The sequence below is a fragment of the Pteropus vampyrus genome, unplaced genomic scaffold (genome assembly GCF_000151845.1).
Source record: "Pteropus vampyrus isolate Shadow unplaced genomic scaffold, Pvam_2.0 Scaffold340, whole genome shotgun sequence".
In the NCBI taxonomy this organism is placed as follows: Eukaryota; Metazoa; Chordata; class Mammalia; order Chiroptera; family Pteropodidae; genus Pteropus; species Pteropus vampyrus.
Window position 1 is genome coordinate 83,694 of NW_011889121.1, and position 19,077 is coordinate 102,770.

Genomic DNA, 19,077 nt, shown 5'->3' on the forward strand with positions numbered 1-19,077 from the left:
TTATAGGCCCTAATCACCTCTTTCCTAGATTCCCATGCTACCTCCCAGTTTGATTTCCTTCTGTCAATATTGTTGTTTTCAAAGTTACTCTTCACACGGCTGCCTGAGTGATATACGCGACGATCTAACAGCATCTCCTCTGGCTTACACCCTTCAGTGGCTCCCTGTACTAGGTGAGGAGGCATCAATTCAGCATGGCACCGTGCCCTCCCAATCTGGCCTTGCCCATCTGTCCAGCCTCATCTCCTCCCATTCCTTGCCTAATGACAAAAGTGCACAACTGTTTGCCATTTCCCAAACACTGTCTGCTGTTCCTCACCCTGAGACCTCTGCTTATGCTCCTCCTTCTGCTTGGAATGCCCACTCCTGATGCCCTTCGGATTCCCTCTTGGCTATCTTCTCACCATCATTGGAGACTCACACAAAGGAACATGGAATAAGGACATCTTGAGTCTGTGAAGATTGAAAACTACTAGCCCCTGGTCCAAAGTTATCCCATCGCTTACCAAGTAAAGCAATAGGATCGTGCTTTCTAGCTAGTTTAATTCAGTTGTATAAGTAACCGATCTAAAATTTCTTTGAATAGGACATTAATAATCTTGCATAATCATTGGAGGAATGAAAGGAATAAGAGAAAACTCAAATTTAGGCTGTTTAACACCTGGTCACCCAACAAAAAGACACAGGAAAGGTTCTGGGTAGGCACTAAGAATCTAGAGTTTCCTGCTGTCATATAACATCTAGTAACAACTTTAATTAACTTTAGACTTCACAGTGAATCAGGTTAGTATCTACCTCCCTTTTAAATATAGGAACAATCTAATCATTTACTATGCAGCCAGCAGAATGGCAATGAGTTTTTGGTCTCTCATAAAGGCCACCTTTTCATTGCTACGGTCATACCTAGAATTTCAGAACAAGTCTTGGTTCATTTCGACAGTGTAGAGAAAAATACGTCAGAATTTAACACCTCAGATTTAAGTCAGGAAACTGCAGGCTTTAATATACGTGGGGGAAAAAAAGCAAACTTTGAGGGTTTTTTGTTTTTGTTGTTTGGGTGAGGCAACCCTTGGCTGACCTAACAGATTGCAAGGACCTTGTCAGTTTACAATCCCTTATTTTTTGATGCCTACAGCACTTGATTTCCTAGGTGGTCTCCCATCCAAGTACTAACCAGGCCCAACCCTGCTTAGCTTCCGAGATCAGACGAGATGGGGCTTGTTCTGGGTGGCATGGCCGTAGATGCAAACTTTGAGTTTGCAATGTTAAAGACACACAATGGAGCAAGTTCTCAACATCCAAATGGTCTCAACCAAATAAAGGTGAATCTGAATTATCTACAGTAGGAGGGAGAGACCTCACGCAGACGCGAAACATTAAAGATTGTATTAGGCATCAGTCACCCAAATTTATGACAGACACTATTGAGAAAATTCAGAGTCAGATGTAGCTTTGCTAAGAGCTATCACCTTATCTTCGTGGCATTAACCAAGAATCAGAGAATGCCAGTGGGTGAGACATACAGGGCCTGGAATTTAGAAAATGAATTTTTAACATTCTAAATGTATGACAAAGCAATACTTGGCACTAATCAAGAGAAGTTTGAAAAAGGGAAGTATTTTGAAAAGCAAGCGGAAGAAAAGCTTTTGAAAGGCTTTTCTCTATGAAATTAGGTTTTAAAAAGGATTTTAGTCAAAAGTACATGCATGAGTGCTACAATTAAAATAAATTCAGCTTCATTTCAATTCATTTATTCAATAATTTATTCCACAAACATTTATTGAATACTATGTGCAAAAATTGGAAGAAATGAAATTTTAAAGACAGATAAGACGCCCCTGAGACGCTTCTAAATTAGCCATTCTCCGTTTTCCAAGGGGATGGAGGGGAGGTCTCATGAATAAGAATAATTAACAGAATTCAATAACATGTCTAGTCAGGAATGCGGATCTCCGAGTCTCTGTCCTTTGCTAACTGACATTTGGAGATGTCATAGTTACAGAATAAAGGAACACAAAATACACATAGATATAGTAAGTACACATCCAAAGGTCATGAGACGATCTCAATTTTAATTATCCATTCCCATTTTCTCTAAATGTATGCTCGTATTTGTCCAATTATGTGGCCAATTTGACTTGGGAAATACAGCCAGCTTGGCAGAGGCACTGGGAGAGGGTATCTAATGACCTCCTGGGCTCTCTCGGGAGGAAGGACAGGAAATGGTGAATTAAAGGGTCCTTAAGTTAAGCAGCACTGAATTCACGGGGTCATGAAAGCTAAGCTATTATGGCACTGAAGAGATTTGAGCAGAAGTTCAAGAAAACAGGAGAGTACAGAACAAAGGAAACCAGATAGACTATTTTCAGGAGAGGAGCTCTATAGAGACATTTCTTTGGGATTTGGTAGGAAGTGAAAATGTGACAAAGTGAAAGGAGAAAGAAGGAAGCTCATCCTGACCTTTACTTAAAGGTCAAGATAACTTACACAAAGACTTGCATCAACACCAGATTCTTCATTTTGGAGCTCTAAGCAGCCTTGGTGTAATTTTTTTTCCCTTTCTTTCAGAAAATAAACTGTCCCACTGGGGGCGGGGGGCGGAGAATAGTCTTGAATATCTTACAGGGTAAAGTGGTTATCACTGTACCACAAATAGATAAACTGGTTTAACCATATCTAGTCCTTGAAAATATGCCCTTAAATTAAAGTCCATTCTAGGGAATATGTCACAGTCCTACGTAAATGATATTTACGCAGAATGACTCTATTCTCTGGGGCTATTTTGAGTCAGAAAAATCTGGATTTGAACTTGCTTCTGCCAGTGGCCGATTGTGAAATCTGGGTCAAGCCATTTGAACCTCTCTGAACCTGCATTTTCCCATCCATCTTCTTTAGGGAGATTTTAGGAAGATTAAAGTGACTCAAAGTTATATTAAAGTGCTTTGAAAATGATTATATTATATATAAATGATAATTATTAGTACTCTTTACCAACACTCTTTAGTTTGGTTTTCATGGTATGGAAGGAAAGTATGCTAACAGCGAACAAGACATACCTCTTGACCAATGAGATACAAAGATTATTACACAATGGCAACGATCACATAGTATAAAAATATTTTCACCCCTGGGTAAATACAATTCTATTTATAATGTCAATTCCAACTTTTCTTCCTGTTTGACTTTGACCCCTAAAATAATTAAAGATTTAACATAAATGGATATTAATGATGATTCTCAATAAAGCAGAGGAAAATGTTTTTTTCTATGCATGGTCTTCATCGCCAACTGGTCTTACAAATAAGGCCAAAAACGTTACCATGAAAACCAAAACATGCTGCCTCCTGGATGGTACTCATGTGACACCCTGGTTGTATTTCTAACTTACGTTTTTACCAAAGAGTTCCAGAGTATCCACTAAATAGACTTTAAGAGGATTAAGACAATCCTTGCCCCAAAGGCATTCACCATCATGGTAGAGGGAGGTGTTGGGAAAAACTGATAAAAAGGCAAAGGGTCTGGAAATTCTATGGGAAAAGCCCAAAGTATTCTGAGAACATAGACCAAAGATAGATTACTTCCAAATGCAGTGATCTAGCAGGGCTGTGAGGAAAATTATTTTGAGCAAGGTCATGGAGAATGAGCAGGACTCCTTTGTCAAACATGGCAGTGAAGGGATGGGGCTTAGCAGCTAAGCTAAGGAGTAAGCTTGAGCTTGACCCAGAAAGTGGATGAGAGCAGGATGCATTCAGAAACAGCTATGATAGCGTGGCCGGAACGCAGGTACAAGAGATGAAGTTGTAAAAGCAGGTGAAGAGAAAATTGTGGAAGGTTTTTCAATACCCAGCTAAGAAGCTGGATTTTTTTTCTACTTGCAGAAATCCAATGCCATGATGGGTCTTCGTTCTGGAAAGATGTACAACTAGAGTCAGTACGGAGGATTTATTGGAAGGGTGGGGAAAAGAGTAAAGGGAAGCCGCCTAGATAAGGAGCTCTGGCTACAGGTCAGGGCTATCAAGAGCTAGAAAGAAAGAAGTGGCAGCAGAAAGCACTGAATGAGTGGCAGTTTGCTTTTTCATCTCCTGGTGACATACTCCCTGAGGGTACTATTTCTCAGATACACCCTGCTGCCTAGATTAAGATATCTTGGTGCCTTGGGCTAAACCAAAGAGATGAAAGTACTCAAGTCCCATAAATTTGAACAATTGCTCCTTTAAAGACTTGCCCGGTGGCATTTGTCTAAAGAAGGCAAACTGAATTAGGAGTGATCATGTGTAAAAAGCCTTTCTTGACCAAGGGACCTATGATATAATAAATATAATACAAAAGTAAAAGTCCAATGATTTGCATTTTCCTGACACCACACAACATCCCAGATTTTTACATCTTTGTCCTCTCTGCAGTCATCGCAAATTTTCTTAAGTCTTTTACTTCTACAATTTCTACTATTTTTATATGAACATCTTTTTCAGGTGATGATTGACAACTGGAATCATCTCACTATTCTGTTATGATGGTGAACATAAATGATGTCTGTATTTGATGATGAGAAATAAGATGAATCAATTTGTTCCCAAATATGACCAAGCCGATGAACCAACGTTCTTAAATGCTTCGAGAGAGATAATATGGCCAAACATATGTACAAATTGTATAATCATAAAATTAAATGACCTGCTTTGTTCTTAAATTCTACTCTCAAATAGAAAATCAATGCCTCTGAAACACATGCAACCAATCAAATACCACCGTGCATCAGCATTAATTCCTTTAACACCTAAAATATGAGTTCTTCATTATACTATTGCATTCATTTTCTTCTTTCAGATAATGAAAAAAAGAATCTGTAAATGGTGCTAAACAGATTACTGGAGAAAACAATTAGACATAGAACGACTCTAAGTGAAGATTCCTGGCACTTTTCTCTGTGTGCAAGTGTATGCACTCTGCATACCAATGACAAAGCTAGAAAGAAAACTCACCTGTTTTCTTCCTCAAGATCTGCTAGGATTCTCTCTAGTTCCCCTCTTTCCTCACTCTCTAAGGAAATCAAGATCTGGGCAGGACTACGAGGCTGGCTCAAGGGGGAGTCCTGGTTCAAACTTTGGCAGTAATGCTGGATTAACAAATGTTCATCATCTCTGGAAAATAAAATCAAAGGTTTTGTTTTTTTCCCCCTTATTTGCTTTGAGGGTCAGGGACTCAGGTGGGTATTTAAATATAGAAACATTTATTTGCTCTTAACAATTAATTAGACCCTTTTTCTGGTTTCTAAAGACATTTTGATACTGTTGAGGTTGTGGTCTACCATCCTACTGGTGTATTCGGAGTGTTTCTTGCTCTATTTCCGATTGAATTTGACTGGCCTATTTACATGGGTAAATGAACGGCAGAATTACAGAAATACTGAGACTCTATGTCAGCAGTTTAACCAATAGTTAATAAATATTAAAAGATATAACAATGGCTGTATAATGCTTTTTTTTTTAACAATGCTTTTGCTACCAAACCTGTCAAGATAATCTGTTCGCTAAACCACACTATTGTTGATACTGACCATGAAAAAACTGTAGCTCTTACAATAATAGAGTAAATATTCTGTTCAGTGGATGGCAATGTAATCAAAAAGGATTGCTTAAGTAAGCCTGTTTGAACTTATAAAAGCCACAGAGGCAGGATGGTAAAAATAATGAAAAATAATGAAAAATATAAAAGCCACAGAGGCAGGATGGTAAAAATAATGAAAAATAATGAATCAAAAGATTGCTTGATTCAATTATTATTTAGATAGAAAAACAAAAATTGAAAGGAAAAAAAGCCATTTAAGGTGACTAAAAGAAAACTGAACAACTCATTCTTTAGAGTGACTTTTAAGGACTAATCTTGGGGAAGCAAGAAGCAAAAGGCTTATTTATATTTTGGGAGGCAGCGACAATCTTTCCTTGAAACTAGGAACTCTCTACTAAAAAGAAGAAATTATTTTCTAAATGCACTGCTCATAGCTCCTAAAAAGACTGTGTACCTCCAAGCTGTATGAACTTTGTTCTGAGGGGGAAAAAAAAGACCACCTCTGTGTTCTTAGACTGAAGCTCTGTTTGGCTAAATACCATTAAGATGAGAGGTTAATAATATTCCCCTCCTCACACCCACTTTATTTCTTTTTCTCATCTCCATGACTTCTGAGTTGGAAAAAAAAATTCAGATGTTTAGGGAAAAATCCTGATTTATATGATTTTGGTCCATCAAGCCAGGTGATTGGATGAAAAGTGAAAAGCTGACTAAAAATAATTATTGGGTGTTAAAAATAAACATTTAAATGAAGTAGACCCATCCTCCAAATCACTTCCCAGACCTACCCCCTAAAATCTCATGATTTTACCATCCCACGAGGCAAAATGGATTTTATGTCCTGAAAATGAGTTAAAGCTAAATTTCATTTAAAAATACAACAAAAGCCGTTTTACCACCTAATTTATTATTCCTCTTCCCAAATTCTGAAATTTATTGCCAGAATTTCCCATTTTTAATTATAACAGATAGCTATAATTAAATTTCTCTTACTGTTCTCTTAGGCAGTCAATGAATGGCAGCCATTATTATATATACAGATACAACTTGAACTAATTTGAATGTGCTAGAGCTACTAATATTAAAATCAGTGACCCAAAGAAGCAAATCATTCAGGTTGTTTACATTTGGCTCATTCTTTGGTCACATATTTTCCTGTCAAAGTATTTTATATGTTAATACTATTCATACTTTTCCCCATAGCTAAGAAAGAGAATGCACCACAGCTATGTTTGGGGAAAAGGTTGTTTTATTTTGTTTTAAGTAAGTCATACAGAAATGGTGGAGTGTTGACTTGATTCTTTATTATCTTAATCGCCTTTTTGTATCAGATGAGATGATTTATTCCCATGTCTTCAATAACCAGTGATGTATAAATGCCACTGACACTATCACCCTCAGCCTAATCCTTCTAAAGGTCTTTTTCTCATCTGAGTGTAACTTTGGGTTGCCATATCTACTACATATGATAAATTTACTATTCTTCCCTTTGCCTAGATTTTCCATGACAAAGGAGTGAGACATCCATAAGTGTTATCAAACTAAAAACATCATTGTACTCTGACTAGACTTCATCTCTCTAACTTATCTATTCAGTTAGCAGAGCCTTATTTTTTTTTCCCCCATCATTTTAGCTTCTTAATCTGCTTCCTCCACCTCAGGCCCTTCATTCATGGCGAATTTCCTCTGTCTTCCTTATTGTGACCACCCTCGTACTCTATAATGAAGCCCTGTTTCCCTGCCAGAGCTGTGTTCTCTGCCACTTTTAACATCACTCGCTCTCCTTCCTTAAGTTGGACACAGCTAGCTTATCATCCCACAAAAAAACTTGTGACCTGTTACTAGATTGTCTCACTTTATTTAGCTCGTGAAGATGCTAAATCACAAAAATCTACTACTTCAGACTTCTGAAGGAAACTAACCTACCATAGGGGAATACCAATGCAACTATACCAAGATTATATATCTCCACTACCCATGAATGGAGAAAATACCAAGCCATTGCTTAAAAAATTTATATCCAACCCCTTTACATATCTGGCAGGTCTGGTCAGAAATTAAGCATTTAATTAAAGTATCTGGAACTCTGCAATTTGTGATAATATGGTATTAAATAAGAATAAGGCAAATTGTGTTTGCTACTCTGGAATACCGATAATGCCACATTTGGATGAGCTCATTCTGTGTTAGGTTAAGAATTACGGAAAAAAAGAGTAAATGAATGGCTCCTTGAAAGATCAAATGCATATAATGCTATTTTCTATCTTCTGTGCTACCCTACCTCTAAATCCCTCAAAGCAATTTCATCTTCAGGAACATTTTGTAAAAAGAGACAGGATACTTACATGCTCTCATTAGGAGAGATGCTATCATTTAGATAAGATCCATTGCTGTTTTCCATTTCTGCTAGCCTGATAAAAAACGTAAAAGCTCATTAAAACTTATGTGACTTCTTAGAATCTATTCAAGACCTAATCGAACATTCCTGAAAACTAAAGGATAAATCACGCCAAGAGGAGAAAGGAATCCTTCAAATTAAAGGATGTGTGTGTTGGCCTAACCATTTGAAGCAGTGAGTAGTAGACCACAGCTAGTTAGTAGCTTTACATTTATGCTATAAATTACAAGGGAAGTTGTATTTTGTTGTTTTTCCTTTTTTCTTCGCAGATCGATCTTCCTTTCACTGAGGACAGGTCATTGTCTTCACAAGAAAAGCTTCCCTCACAATAAATACACTCTGTACCTTACACTACCCCTTGTTTTTTTAAGACCGTTAAAGCTTTCCACTGACAACAGACATATATAGCTAGTTAACGCTTCCCATGGTTGATAGACATGTTCAGCAGTGAGAATATCGATAAAGGATGGATTCACAGTAGTGCTCTACACATTCTGCTACCAATTTTTTACCTTTGAAAACCTCCTTCACCTCAGACAATAATAAAGTCTTTTTATAACTAAAAAAAAAAAAAAAGTTAACCATACTCTTACAGATTTAACGAGCATAAGATATCTTATTATTAGCAATTTAGTTTTTAGGAATAAAAATTATCTCAAACACAAAGAAAGTGAGACAGAAAGGTCCAAGGATTAGGGAAATCAATTATTCTCTTCTTTATAGCATATTATGTAAAATAAACACGCAAATGGAAAGCCAATGCTTTCATATTCTCCACATAACATAGTACCATTTCTTCACATATGTATGTCTGGTCCAGCAGTTTTCTAAGAAGCTTATACGATGTCTAAGCCAATTTATTAAACGTGCTCAGTATACAAAACATAATAAAACTATCAGAAATGTTTAAAGGCCAGGGTTAGGGGAGATTGTTCTGGACTAATGCTTTTACTGGTGTCCAAAATCAACATGCAGTGGAATGGCATGCACGTTAGAGGGCAAGTTAATTAGTAGAAATCAGACAAGATTGGGGGGAGGGGAAGATTCATTTAAAATTATTATAGGTTAGCTTTCCTTGGTTAGTTACTTTAATCAATATTTGCCTGGCATTCAACTAGTCTCATACCTGCTAGCATAATGTTCAATGCGTGAATGAGTATCATCGTGTGAAAGCTGAGGGGACGAGGCAGGCCTATAAGGCAGAAAATGTGATTAGTCACAGATACCATCCATTAATGGAGAAAAAAACCCCACCACACAGTTATGTTATATACATGGCCTAGAATGCTTTTATTCTAATTCTATGGACAATGTACACCTTTAGTTGTTCCTATTTTAGATATCATCCAGTATTTTAAATCCAGGTTCGAGAGAAGAATTCTCATGCTTCTACTGTTATCAAAAGCCATAAAGAGAGATCAAAAACTTCTGTGGAAAGTTTCAATTTTAGAAAAGGTTGAAGGAGACCATCTCTACGTGACATTTTGCCCTCCTACCTTGTAATCTCATATCCTCTAGCTCTGAAATTGTTTTAGCACTATGGGGCTTGAAATTTTCAACAGTTTACACTTGTGTCATTTATTAGATCCTTTCTTACTGAACGTCTGCCTAGTGCATTCACAGTCAACAATTTTTGGCCACTCCAGTCCATGACTTCTTAGGACTCCATGTATCGAGATGTCTTGGTCTGTGCAATTTTGTAAAGAAGGACTACATCTACCAATTTAGCAGCAGGACTAGATTACTACTTCAAAGAATAAAACTGAATGACCCAAAATTATATTTCGATGTTTTTTAAAAGAATGACTAAATTCAATAGAATGTCACAATATCTGAAAATATTTCTTATTAGGGATATGATGTGCTAATTAATATGCAGAGGGGAAAACAAGAGAAAGGAATTAATTAGCATGCATAGTCTATATACTTCTTGGGTATAAAACTTCTCTTTTTTTTTTCTTTAGCTCCATAGACTAGAATTTTGGTAGGGTTAACATTTTTTTTCTACCCTTTCATATCTGACTTATTAATTATCCTTGAAGTTGTTATAGCAGCTCTGGATTAACCTTAGAAAAAAAAATCCATCTGTTTTGAAGACTAGGTTGGGCTTAGTCTTCGAAAGCCCCTAGATAAAGACATGAATCCAAAAGTCAACAGTAATCTATTCAGTGAGGAGTGGTTTAGTCCAACATCCAAGCAGCATTCAAGGACTTGGTAGGAACACTAAGAAGATATTTGTTTTTTTTTCTTACATAAAAAAAAAAAAAACCCACATGCAGTTACCTAGATTTACATAGGGAATGTGCTAGAAATCCGTACTTCTTAAAACACAGTCGTAAGATGATTACAATATACTACAGCAAATAACTAGGGAGCTGAAGTCTTCCCTGAGAGATAAATATCTTATTTATGAAACCAATTTATGTCAAGAGAAACCATAATCAAATTTGCAATAAATCACAAAGACGTTTAAACTATCATGGAGAAACAAAAGGATGACTACCCAATTTACTAGGCAGATCCAAAAATTTCCATGTGAATCTTCACTATAGGTTTGGAGAGTTAATCTGCTAGTTTCTTGGAATTCCGAAGCAGCCCATTATTAGAAAAATGCTAAGGTTTGTTTTGAAATATTCACTGCAAGTAAAGATAATTTAAGTACTTGCATTATTTGGTTTAGAAACCCTATCTTCTAGAACAGACCAGTCTTTTAGTTATATACTTCTTATAAGCTAAAAGCCCACCACCAAGAAAAATGTATTGTTTTCCCTTATAATAGTATAGAGAAGAAAGAAAGCCTGAGACCTTGGTGTAGCATAACTACACCAAGAAAACTAGGCATGTAAATCCAAAACACTTTAATAAAATCTGATACAGAAAATCTTATGCAGAGTTTTAATTCTTAGCTTTGAGGATAATTCCATGTTATTTTTTTTTTTATTAATGCACCTTGCAGCTAGCACCTAACACAGCATGCACAAGCACGAGAACTCATAATAACCAGAAATCTAAAAAATATACACACTAAAGGAGGTACTTATTAAACCAGAAAATGAGTCAAAAGGGAGTTAATGGTCAGGGAAGAATCATTTAAAAAACAAGAATTAGTAAAAGTACAAAACCACTTAGTCCAGCAACAAAACTAAATGCAAGCTTTCTAAAACACTTTTTAAAGGGAAGGTAAGAATACTCTTCTCCTTTCCCACGTCCTAAATACAAAATAAATCCAGAAGGATTTTTTCTGTTTTCCTTAATGGCCAATTCCATTCCACCCACCACCATTTTCTCTTTTGTGAAAACTCCACTAATAAGTTTTCATCTATTTAGGTCTCAAAGCTCAAAGAATATTGTTTGACTGTCTCATTTGTAGACAAACAATATAAAAGGTTTATGCTAGATTTAGTTTCAAACAATATGACAAATCCAGGTAAATAAAGGTTTTGTCTAGGAAAAATAAAAGATCTGTATCTCAGCAAACTTTCAAATTCCATGATCCATGTAAATGGATTAAATGCTGTCATCATCATAGGATTTGTTGACATCAGATATAATTCTTAGAAAATAAAATGCCTTAGGACTTGGCTCTTTTACCTGAATAGGGTAGTTTTACAATATATTTTATAAATTATATAATCCTATGAATAAAGACTTTATAGTAAAACTACTGGTAAAGAAAACAGGGACTTTAGTCTGCTGGGTTTGTTTTCTTCTCTAAAATTAGAACTTTCCACTATTTCCGAATAATCCAGAAAACTTTGTAAGAGGACAAAATGGGTATGTTTCAGTTGTTAGAGAAGATATTTTAATAAAGGATTTTATTAACTTTAAAGTTCTTCACAGTTTAAGACAAACATCCTCTACTTAAAATTAGTTACATTAAACTGATAGTCATGATTTTTTTTCTCATGAACTCACGTATAAAATCAACAGTTTTTCTTCTTTCCTTTCAAGGAACTGTTAATTATTCTTTGCTTATTATTTTGTGCTATCCATGCATTTTTTAAAATTATGCTTTTGGATGTCTGTGCTTTGGATTTTTTTAATTGGTTAAAATTTATTCCAATCCAGAGTAAATTCATTTGTTTACCAGGATCCAATCAAGCTGAGCATTTCAGTATATCAGTTTTTTAAAAGCTGCTTATTTACGAAAGAGTCTAACTTCTATAAACAAATCGACTACTTGGATTAGGGAAAAGAATTACCGATAACAAGGTACATAATTGAATCTAAATAGCTCCAAGTTGTTTAAGCACAATGATGAAAGAAATCAGGTAGTTCACTACTTATAGTTCCCATATCTCAAAATTAAGGGACGTAATAATGCTGCTTAAAAAAAAAAAAAAGATGTCTTATATTTCCTTTAGGCCAATAAAGACTTAAAATAAACCTCAATCATTTACATTTATCACTACAGGATTTAAAAAAAAGAATCTACTTTAAATTAAATTACATGGTGGAACAATAAAAAAGACCCACTAAAAATAAACTGAATTCTCACATAAGCCTATCTTCCAAATTGGTCATCTACCTCTTATATATAATAGAGCTATCTTACTTTAAATACATATTTTAATAAAGTATATTTTGAAATACCAAAAATTTGTTATAAAAACTCCACACAATGACTTTAAAACATGCACACTTTGTTTGCTAAAAATATAAAGACCCCCCCAAATGAGTTTTCTAACATTATAAACTCTGAGATAAATCAATTATCAGTTGGTATCTAATATTAGTATTATTAATACACACCCATAGTAATAACAGACTACAGTACACTTTCCTTCCAGTGTAAACGTATAACGGCTCATGAGCTGAGCAGTTATTGTGGAGAGGAGTTAGTGTGGAGAGGAGAGCAAAGTGAGTTTAGTTCAAAAATGAGCTCCTGTATATAAATATTAGTCCGATAGCATGGCATAACCTGATAAAAAGTCCACATATCTCATTGAAATTATTCGGCCAAACTCAACATCATACTATAAAACAAATTCTGCTGATATTTAATGATCTACTCACTTAGAAGAGGCCCTAAAGAACAAACCATCATCCTTTTAAAGGTCCTAAAGCATTGAATCTCAAGAAATGTGGCTCAAGATATGTTGTTCCGTAATCAGAAACACATCTCCCAGGAATAGAACTAACAATCCAATAATTTCTTTGACGTTAATTTGAACTCAAGGCCAGGATTTCTGCTGGTTCAAATCTGACCAGTTGGGACCTGAAAACCTCATTCTGATTCTCCTGATCTGTGGTAGATGGCACCCTCAAAGTCTTATCAAGGGAAGAAAAAAATGAAATGAAAGGGAAATTAATATGTCTTTAAAACAAAACAAATAAACAAACGAAACAAAAATTTTAAAACTCAGCAAGCAGATGTGTTGGTGGTAGCAGCACCCTTCAGCAGTACTCACGCAGAATCTACTGGCCAGAAGTTGATCAGAGTAACAGGACTGCAAAACAAAAAATGAGGTGGTGAAAAGACAAAGGCAAACTGAGCCGCACAAAAAAAAAAAAAAAAAATTACTGAAAGGTCAAAATAAATAAAATCCAACCAATTAAGTATGAACCATGGAAAGCTACAGCCAAACAAAAGTGGAAAGTGAATTAAAAGAAAAGCAAACAGTGGTGCGACTGCCACCAGCGTTATGGAGAAAAGAAGAGACAGTTTAAAAGAAGTGAAGACAACATCAGTTTGATCATGAGAATCATTACTACTTACTGTGAAGTAATTTCCTGTGACTATATTTTCTTTCAAGTAAAAAAAAGTGACTAGATATGACCACACAATCAGATCCAAAAAAAGACACACGTCTACGGATTTGTGAGGGAGAAAAATCAAAATGAAATATTGGAATCACTCATTTGTAAACAGTCCCATATTTCTTAAAAAGCTTTGTGAGATAATTAGCAGTTGTAATGTGGTGCTTTCCCTGTGATAAACTTTTGGAAAAGGTAATTGTCCTTGGACAACTGACACAGCAAAATGGCGATTGAACATTTACGCCTGTTTGCTTTTTTTCAGCTAAAGTAAATCTAGAGAAAGAAATAGGAGAGACTGTTTGCATTTGGGAGTGAAGGACGGTATTCAGCTGAAAGGAGCTCAGATATACATCAAATGAGAGTCTGCTTTGCTTTTGCCACTACTCACGTTTCCATGTTGTCCCCCTCTAAGACAGTCTGCACTGGCAGGTAGCCCATTCGGGGATGCTTCGCAAAATACCTTTTGGTTCGAAATTTGTTTTTTAGTACCTTGGCAAAGTCACGAACATCTTCTCCTGATGTAGTCTGAAAGGAAAATAGCGCTGAGTTCAGACTTGGGAGAAGTATGACCTAAAGACAAGGGCCACTCCAGTGCTCCTCCTTTAGGCCACTGGTTTTCTAATTTCGGAGAGAGTAGGGGTTGAGAGCGAAGGCTCTGGAATCAGACACAACCAGGGTTTGGAAACCCACCCTGACATTTACTAGTGGGGTTAACTTGGATGAGTGAGTTCTTTGCCTATCTGAGGATCAGATCATCTGTGAAATGGGGGCAATCATACCTCAAGAAGTTGTGACGATGAATAAATGAAGTATCTCGACTACTAGGCTACTCAATAAATGGTAGTTTATAGAAGTCTTATAGTTGAAAAGTTAACCTTAAGTTTTGCCACACTTCACGGCATTTTGAAACTATTTTGTCCACACGGATACCATGTTTCAGCCACTAAATATCCTTCTATTCACTGCATGGTTCATTCTCTATCATTGAATACCTTTGCAAAAGGAATCAAAGCAAGAAAGACAATGAAAAAACTGGGAAGATCGCTCTGAAGATGGAAGACAGAAGTACTCTAAAGCAGAGCTTCTCAAACTTTGATGTGTATAGGGAACCACCTGCAGATCTTGCTAAAATGCAGGTTTTGATTTAGAAAGGCAAGGGCAGGGGCCTGAGGTTCTGCATTTCTAATAAGCTCCCATGTGATTCCAGCGCTTCTGGTTGACAGACTATACTCTGAATAGCAAGCAGCTAGTGTTTAAGGACATTTTTCCAAAACAACGTCATAGGAGAAGGCTCCACCTATTAATTCTAGAACCTTGGGAAAATTATTTAGCTTTGGGACCTGAGAGTCATTTGTACAAAGGGGATAAAAATAATACCTATTTCACACAGGGTAGTTTGAAAGGTAAACACCTAGCATTTAGTTGCTAAGTGTTAGTATATAAACCAGATAAAAGATGAGCAAGAGATTGAAAGAAGTGGATTATGAATTTTGGGGAACTCACATTACACCCCCATACCCAACATGCCACACAGCCGTAAAACCTCTCCATGCAACCGATACGGCTGTGCAAAAAAATGAAAAAATGCCTTCCTTACAACCAATGCAAATGGAAGAAAAACCTATTTATTCACCCAAAAATATCTGTTGAGTACCTATAATGGTCCACATGTGCCAGGCATTGCCCTACACCCTAGGGATAAGATAAGTCCCTGGTGCCTACAATTTGGCATCACTTTAGCTGGGGAACATCTGGGGAACCATCTGGAGTAACTTAAGACATCACAGCCTTACACATGATCTGCAATACTGCCCCAAATGTAAACTTCTTCCAGGTAAAATAACTCATGTCGGGAGGCATCTAACTTACCGGAGTGCAGTATTCCACCATGGGATAGTGCATTTTATGGCCTTTTGCAACTCGACCAGAAAAAAAGCAACTTTGGCAGATGTCATAATTAAAGTGTTTTAGACTCCTGTACCTAGTAAAGAACAAAAACAAACACGTCTGTATTTCTTCAAATCCAATTCCCAAAGAGCACTCTTTTACAAACCGACTTCCACACTGTCTTAATTCTAGAAACAGACTGCACTGTTCATTAATCCCACAAGGCAAGTGATTAACTTCCTACCTCCAGATTTCTCTGGTGCTTCTCCTACAGTAGCAAAACATTTTGGCAGAAAGATTATCCTATAAACATATGGAAAGAGGGACGAAAAACTCAGCTCTTATTTAAACTTTACTAGGAACTCTCAGATTAAGTAAGAAGATACTGGCACACTTCCAGTCTTTTGAAGACCAAATACTAGAATTTGAAAGAACTTCCAGGAGAGAGAGCTCGATGCATTGATGGGTAGGCCCCCCTACCCATCATGGGGTCAAAATTTTCTAAACCCATTATTTAAAAAAATAAGGATAAAGCAATTTCATAAGACAAAAGAAAATTAAGCAAGAACTTTCCATTAAAACAAATCTTGCTTTAATTACACCTTCGTACAGACTGACATGATTCATTTTCAGAGAGTTCCTTGGATAATAGCTTTTATGTCTCTCTTCAGAAATCCCTCATCACATTACCCATATGATAACCGAAGCACAAAGAAAGGACAAAAAGTAGATTAGATGAAGGAATTTATAATCTGTGAGTACTAGATGGTACATTTCCTCCCATTCACAGAACACTGTATTCTTTGTTTCATACTCTCTGCTTTTTGCTTTCTCAGATGAGAATCTTAGCCAATTTAAATAAACATATTCCTTATGTGACATATGGGAATGTGGGGAAAAAGCTACCTTTTTTAGATCCCAACCATCTTTTGAGGAAGGGGGGTGGAAAGAGGAAAGAGAAGTGCTAATTCCTAAAATAATCTAATTTGATAAGGGCAAAAGAAGTGAATATGAAAATGTTCTTAGATCCTCCAAAGCATGTAATCCTCTCCCCTGCAGCTTCCCCTCCCCATCCCCCACGGTATCATTCTTATCTGCCAAAACCTAGGAAGTTAAGGTGTCCTTTGCAAGCACTGCCTGCCTACTCAGTGTTGTCTATCTAGTCTTTAGAAACTTCTAAAGGTTTTTGTAAAACCACTTTGTAAACAACATGAAGTATGGAAGGACAGGAGCACACAAATGATACAAAGTAGTTATTAAAAAACAAGTCCAAGCATACCCAGGAAGTGTATTTACTTAGCTGCTAAGTGGATTCTGCACAGGCATAGACTATATAGCTAGTTTACAACTTTATGGTTTATTCATCACTAAGGAACCCTTGATGTTGATCCAGATGTTTAAATAGATCATCGTTTCAGAATTTAGACTTCGGGTTATTGCTCAATAAAATGGATTCATTTAAAAATATCCCACCTCCCCAAACAGGTCAACAAAGCTGAAGATTTAAGAGCCAATTGTTTTCCTTGACAGTTTAAGAATATCAGAATAATAATCCTCTGTTTCCCATCTCTTTCACTTTTAAATTTATAAGGAACATGTTCTTTTCTTAGCTGCTTTGTGAATCTTTCATTTACTTGCATACTTTATATTCCCTTAGAAGTTCATTAGGATACTATGCAAAGAGCATAATCAGATTCGCAGATGAAGAAGTAAGTTCTAGGGTTCTTAAAAACAAATCTTGTTACTTTAGGTGGAATAAAAGTGGTGCAAAGTAAATGAGACACTGAGCTACCATGAAGGGTCTCCCAAAATAGAATCATCTCTTAGTTTTATAACTGATTCTTAGAGGGTTTCTATAAGCAGAAAAGACCATGAAGAGAGAGAGAGAGAGAGACAGACAGACAGACAGACAGACAGACAGACAGACAAAGACAGACACAAAATGTTTTGGGTCCAGGAAGGAGAAGGCACAGTTTATCTGTATATCCCTAAAGGACAAATGGACAAATATCTCAGTGGAGACAGGCAGTCAGTCCTGTTCACCGAAGAAGTGGCTCTGTAGAGCTGAAGAGTGAATGAAGGTGGAAAGGGACACCTGCCTAATGAGTCAGATCCACCAAAATAACCCAGTGATCAGGGAAGTGACAAGAGTGATGGATATTCCAGCCTGATCACCTCCTCTCCCAATTTGAGGAGGAACAAACTAACAACAACTGGTACAGGAGGTAAAAGATCAAGTCATAAAAAGGTAATGATAAGAGAAATGATAAGAAAAAAATGACATTTTTTTTTGGTTCCTAATACCTGAATCCGATGATTGGACACTCCTTGCAGATGTTACACTTGGCCTGATGCTTGGCAGTTTCCGCAGCAGCCACTCTGTGCAGGACAGGCAGCCACACCATGGACTGGGGTTCCAGTCTCATCCAGTCTAGGAAGAGAGCCGCTTCAATCTCAGGCTTATTGTTAGCCTGCAAAGACAGGAGGGACAGCGAGGGGGTGGGGGGTGAAGAATTTGAGAAGAGAAAATGAGAAAGTAAAAGAGGCATATGTCAGTTCAGGTAATACGTTAAAAGAAAGAAAGAAAGAAAGAAAGAAAGAAAAAAAACAGTAGTTGCACAGTGATGCCCATTTCCCCAGTTTATTTCTGCAGATGTCCTCCTAGCATTTATATGAGCCACCTATCCCTAAGGCTTTGGTAAATTGCCATTACTCTATTTGGCTACTAGATGACAACAAAGCAAAACAACAAAAAGCAAAATACACACCTGAGTAAGACTATATTTAGCTTTGGGTTTTGAACAGATAGATGAGTTAGCCAGAAGTAAAATCTAAGTGTTTATTGATAAAATTTCAAAGGAGGGGGAAAAAAAAAAAACCTCAAGAACTATTGATTCCCTTTTTCCCCTAAAGAATCTATTTCTCAGTGTGTCATAGAATCATAATGAAGAGGCTTTAAAATTCATCTGGTCCCAAAGATGCATTGTACAGACAAGACACAGATGAGAGAAGTAGCGTTTCAAAGGCCACACTACTAACTGGTGGCACAGCCGATACTCGAATCCAAAACTCCAGCAGATCTAGTGCTGTTTTCATGGTGACCTGTTGTTTCCTTGTCTGTCTTCCTCTCAAACAGTACAATGATGTTAGAAAACTCGAAATATATTTTGCCATCACTTGATGTATGTATTACTATACTCGTGCATTTTAATTCTATCTTGTTTTTTTATTAACCCTACAAGACAGTGGTTTAATTTTTTATATTGTTAGACTGATCCATACACTGACCACTTTTGTTTGTTTTTTATTGCTTCCTTCATCTCATATCTTCCATCTGGGATCAGTTTTGCCTAAAATATCCTTTAGAATTTCCTTTAGTCAATGTTTGTTGGTGGTGAATTTCTCAGGTTTTCTTTGACTGAAAATCTCTTTTTTAAAATCTATATTCTTAACAGCTATCTTCA

At 36.5% G+C, this 19,077-nt stretch overlaps 1 protein-coding gene and 1 pseudogene across 3 annotated transcripts in view; both read right to left on the reverse strand.

Annotated features, from left to right (window-relative positions):
- The window catches only part of DMD (dystrophin), a 2,089,898-nt gene that overhangs the window by 55,761 nt on the left and 2,015,060 nt on the right, over positions 1 to 19,077 (reverse strand). For all 3 annotated transcript variants that reach the window (XM_011378471.2, XM_011378473.2, XM_011378474.2), the window contains 6 exons: positions 15,596 to 15,707; positions 14,115 to 14,251; positions 13,378 to 13,416; positions 9,093 to 9,158; positions 7,914 to 7,979; positions 4,983 to 5,141 (listed from right to left, as the gene is read on the reverse strand). In XM_011378471.2, the coding sequence (XP_011376773.1) occupies positions 4,983 to 5,141; positions 7,914 to 7,979; positions 9,093 to 9,158; positions 13,378 to 13,416; positions 14,115 to 14,251; positions 15,596 to 15,707 (579 nt within the window). The remainder of the gene's footprint in view (positions 1 to 4,982; positions 5,142 to 7,913; positions 7,980 to 9,092; positions 9,159 to 13,377; positions 13,417 to 14,114; positions 14,252 to 15,595; positions 15,708 to 19,077) is intronic.
- Positions 1,127 to 1,244, reverse strand: LOC111730922 (annotated as a pseudogene).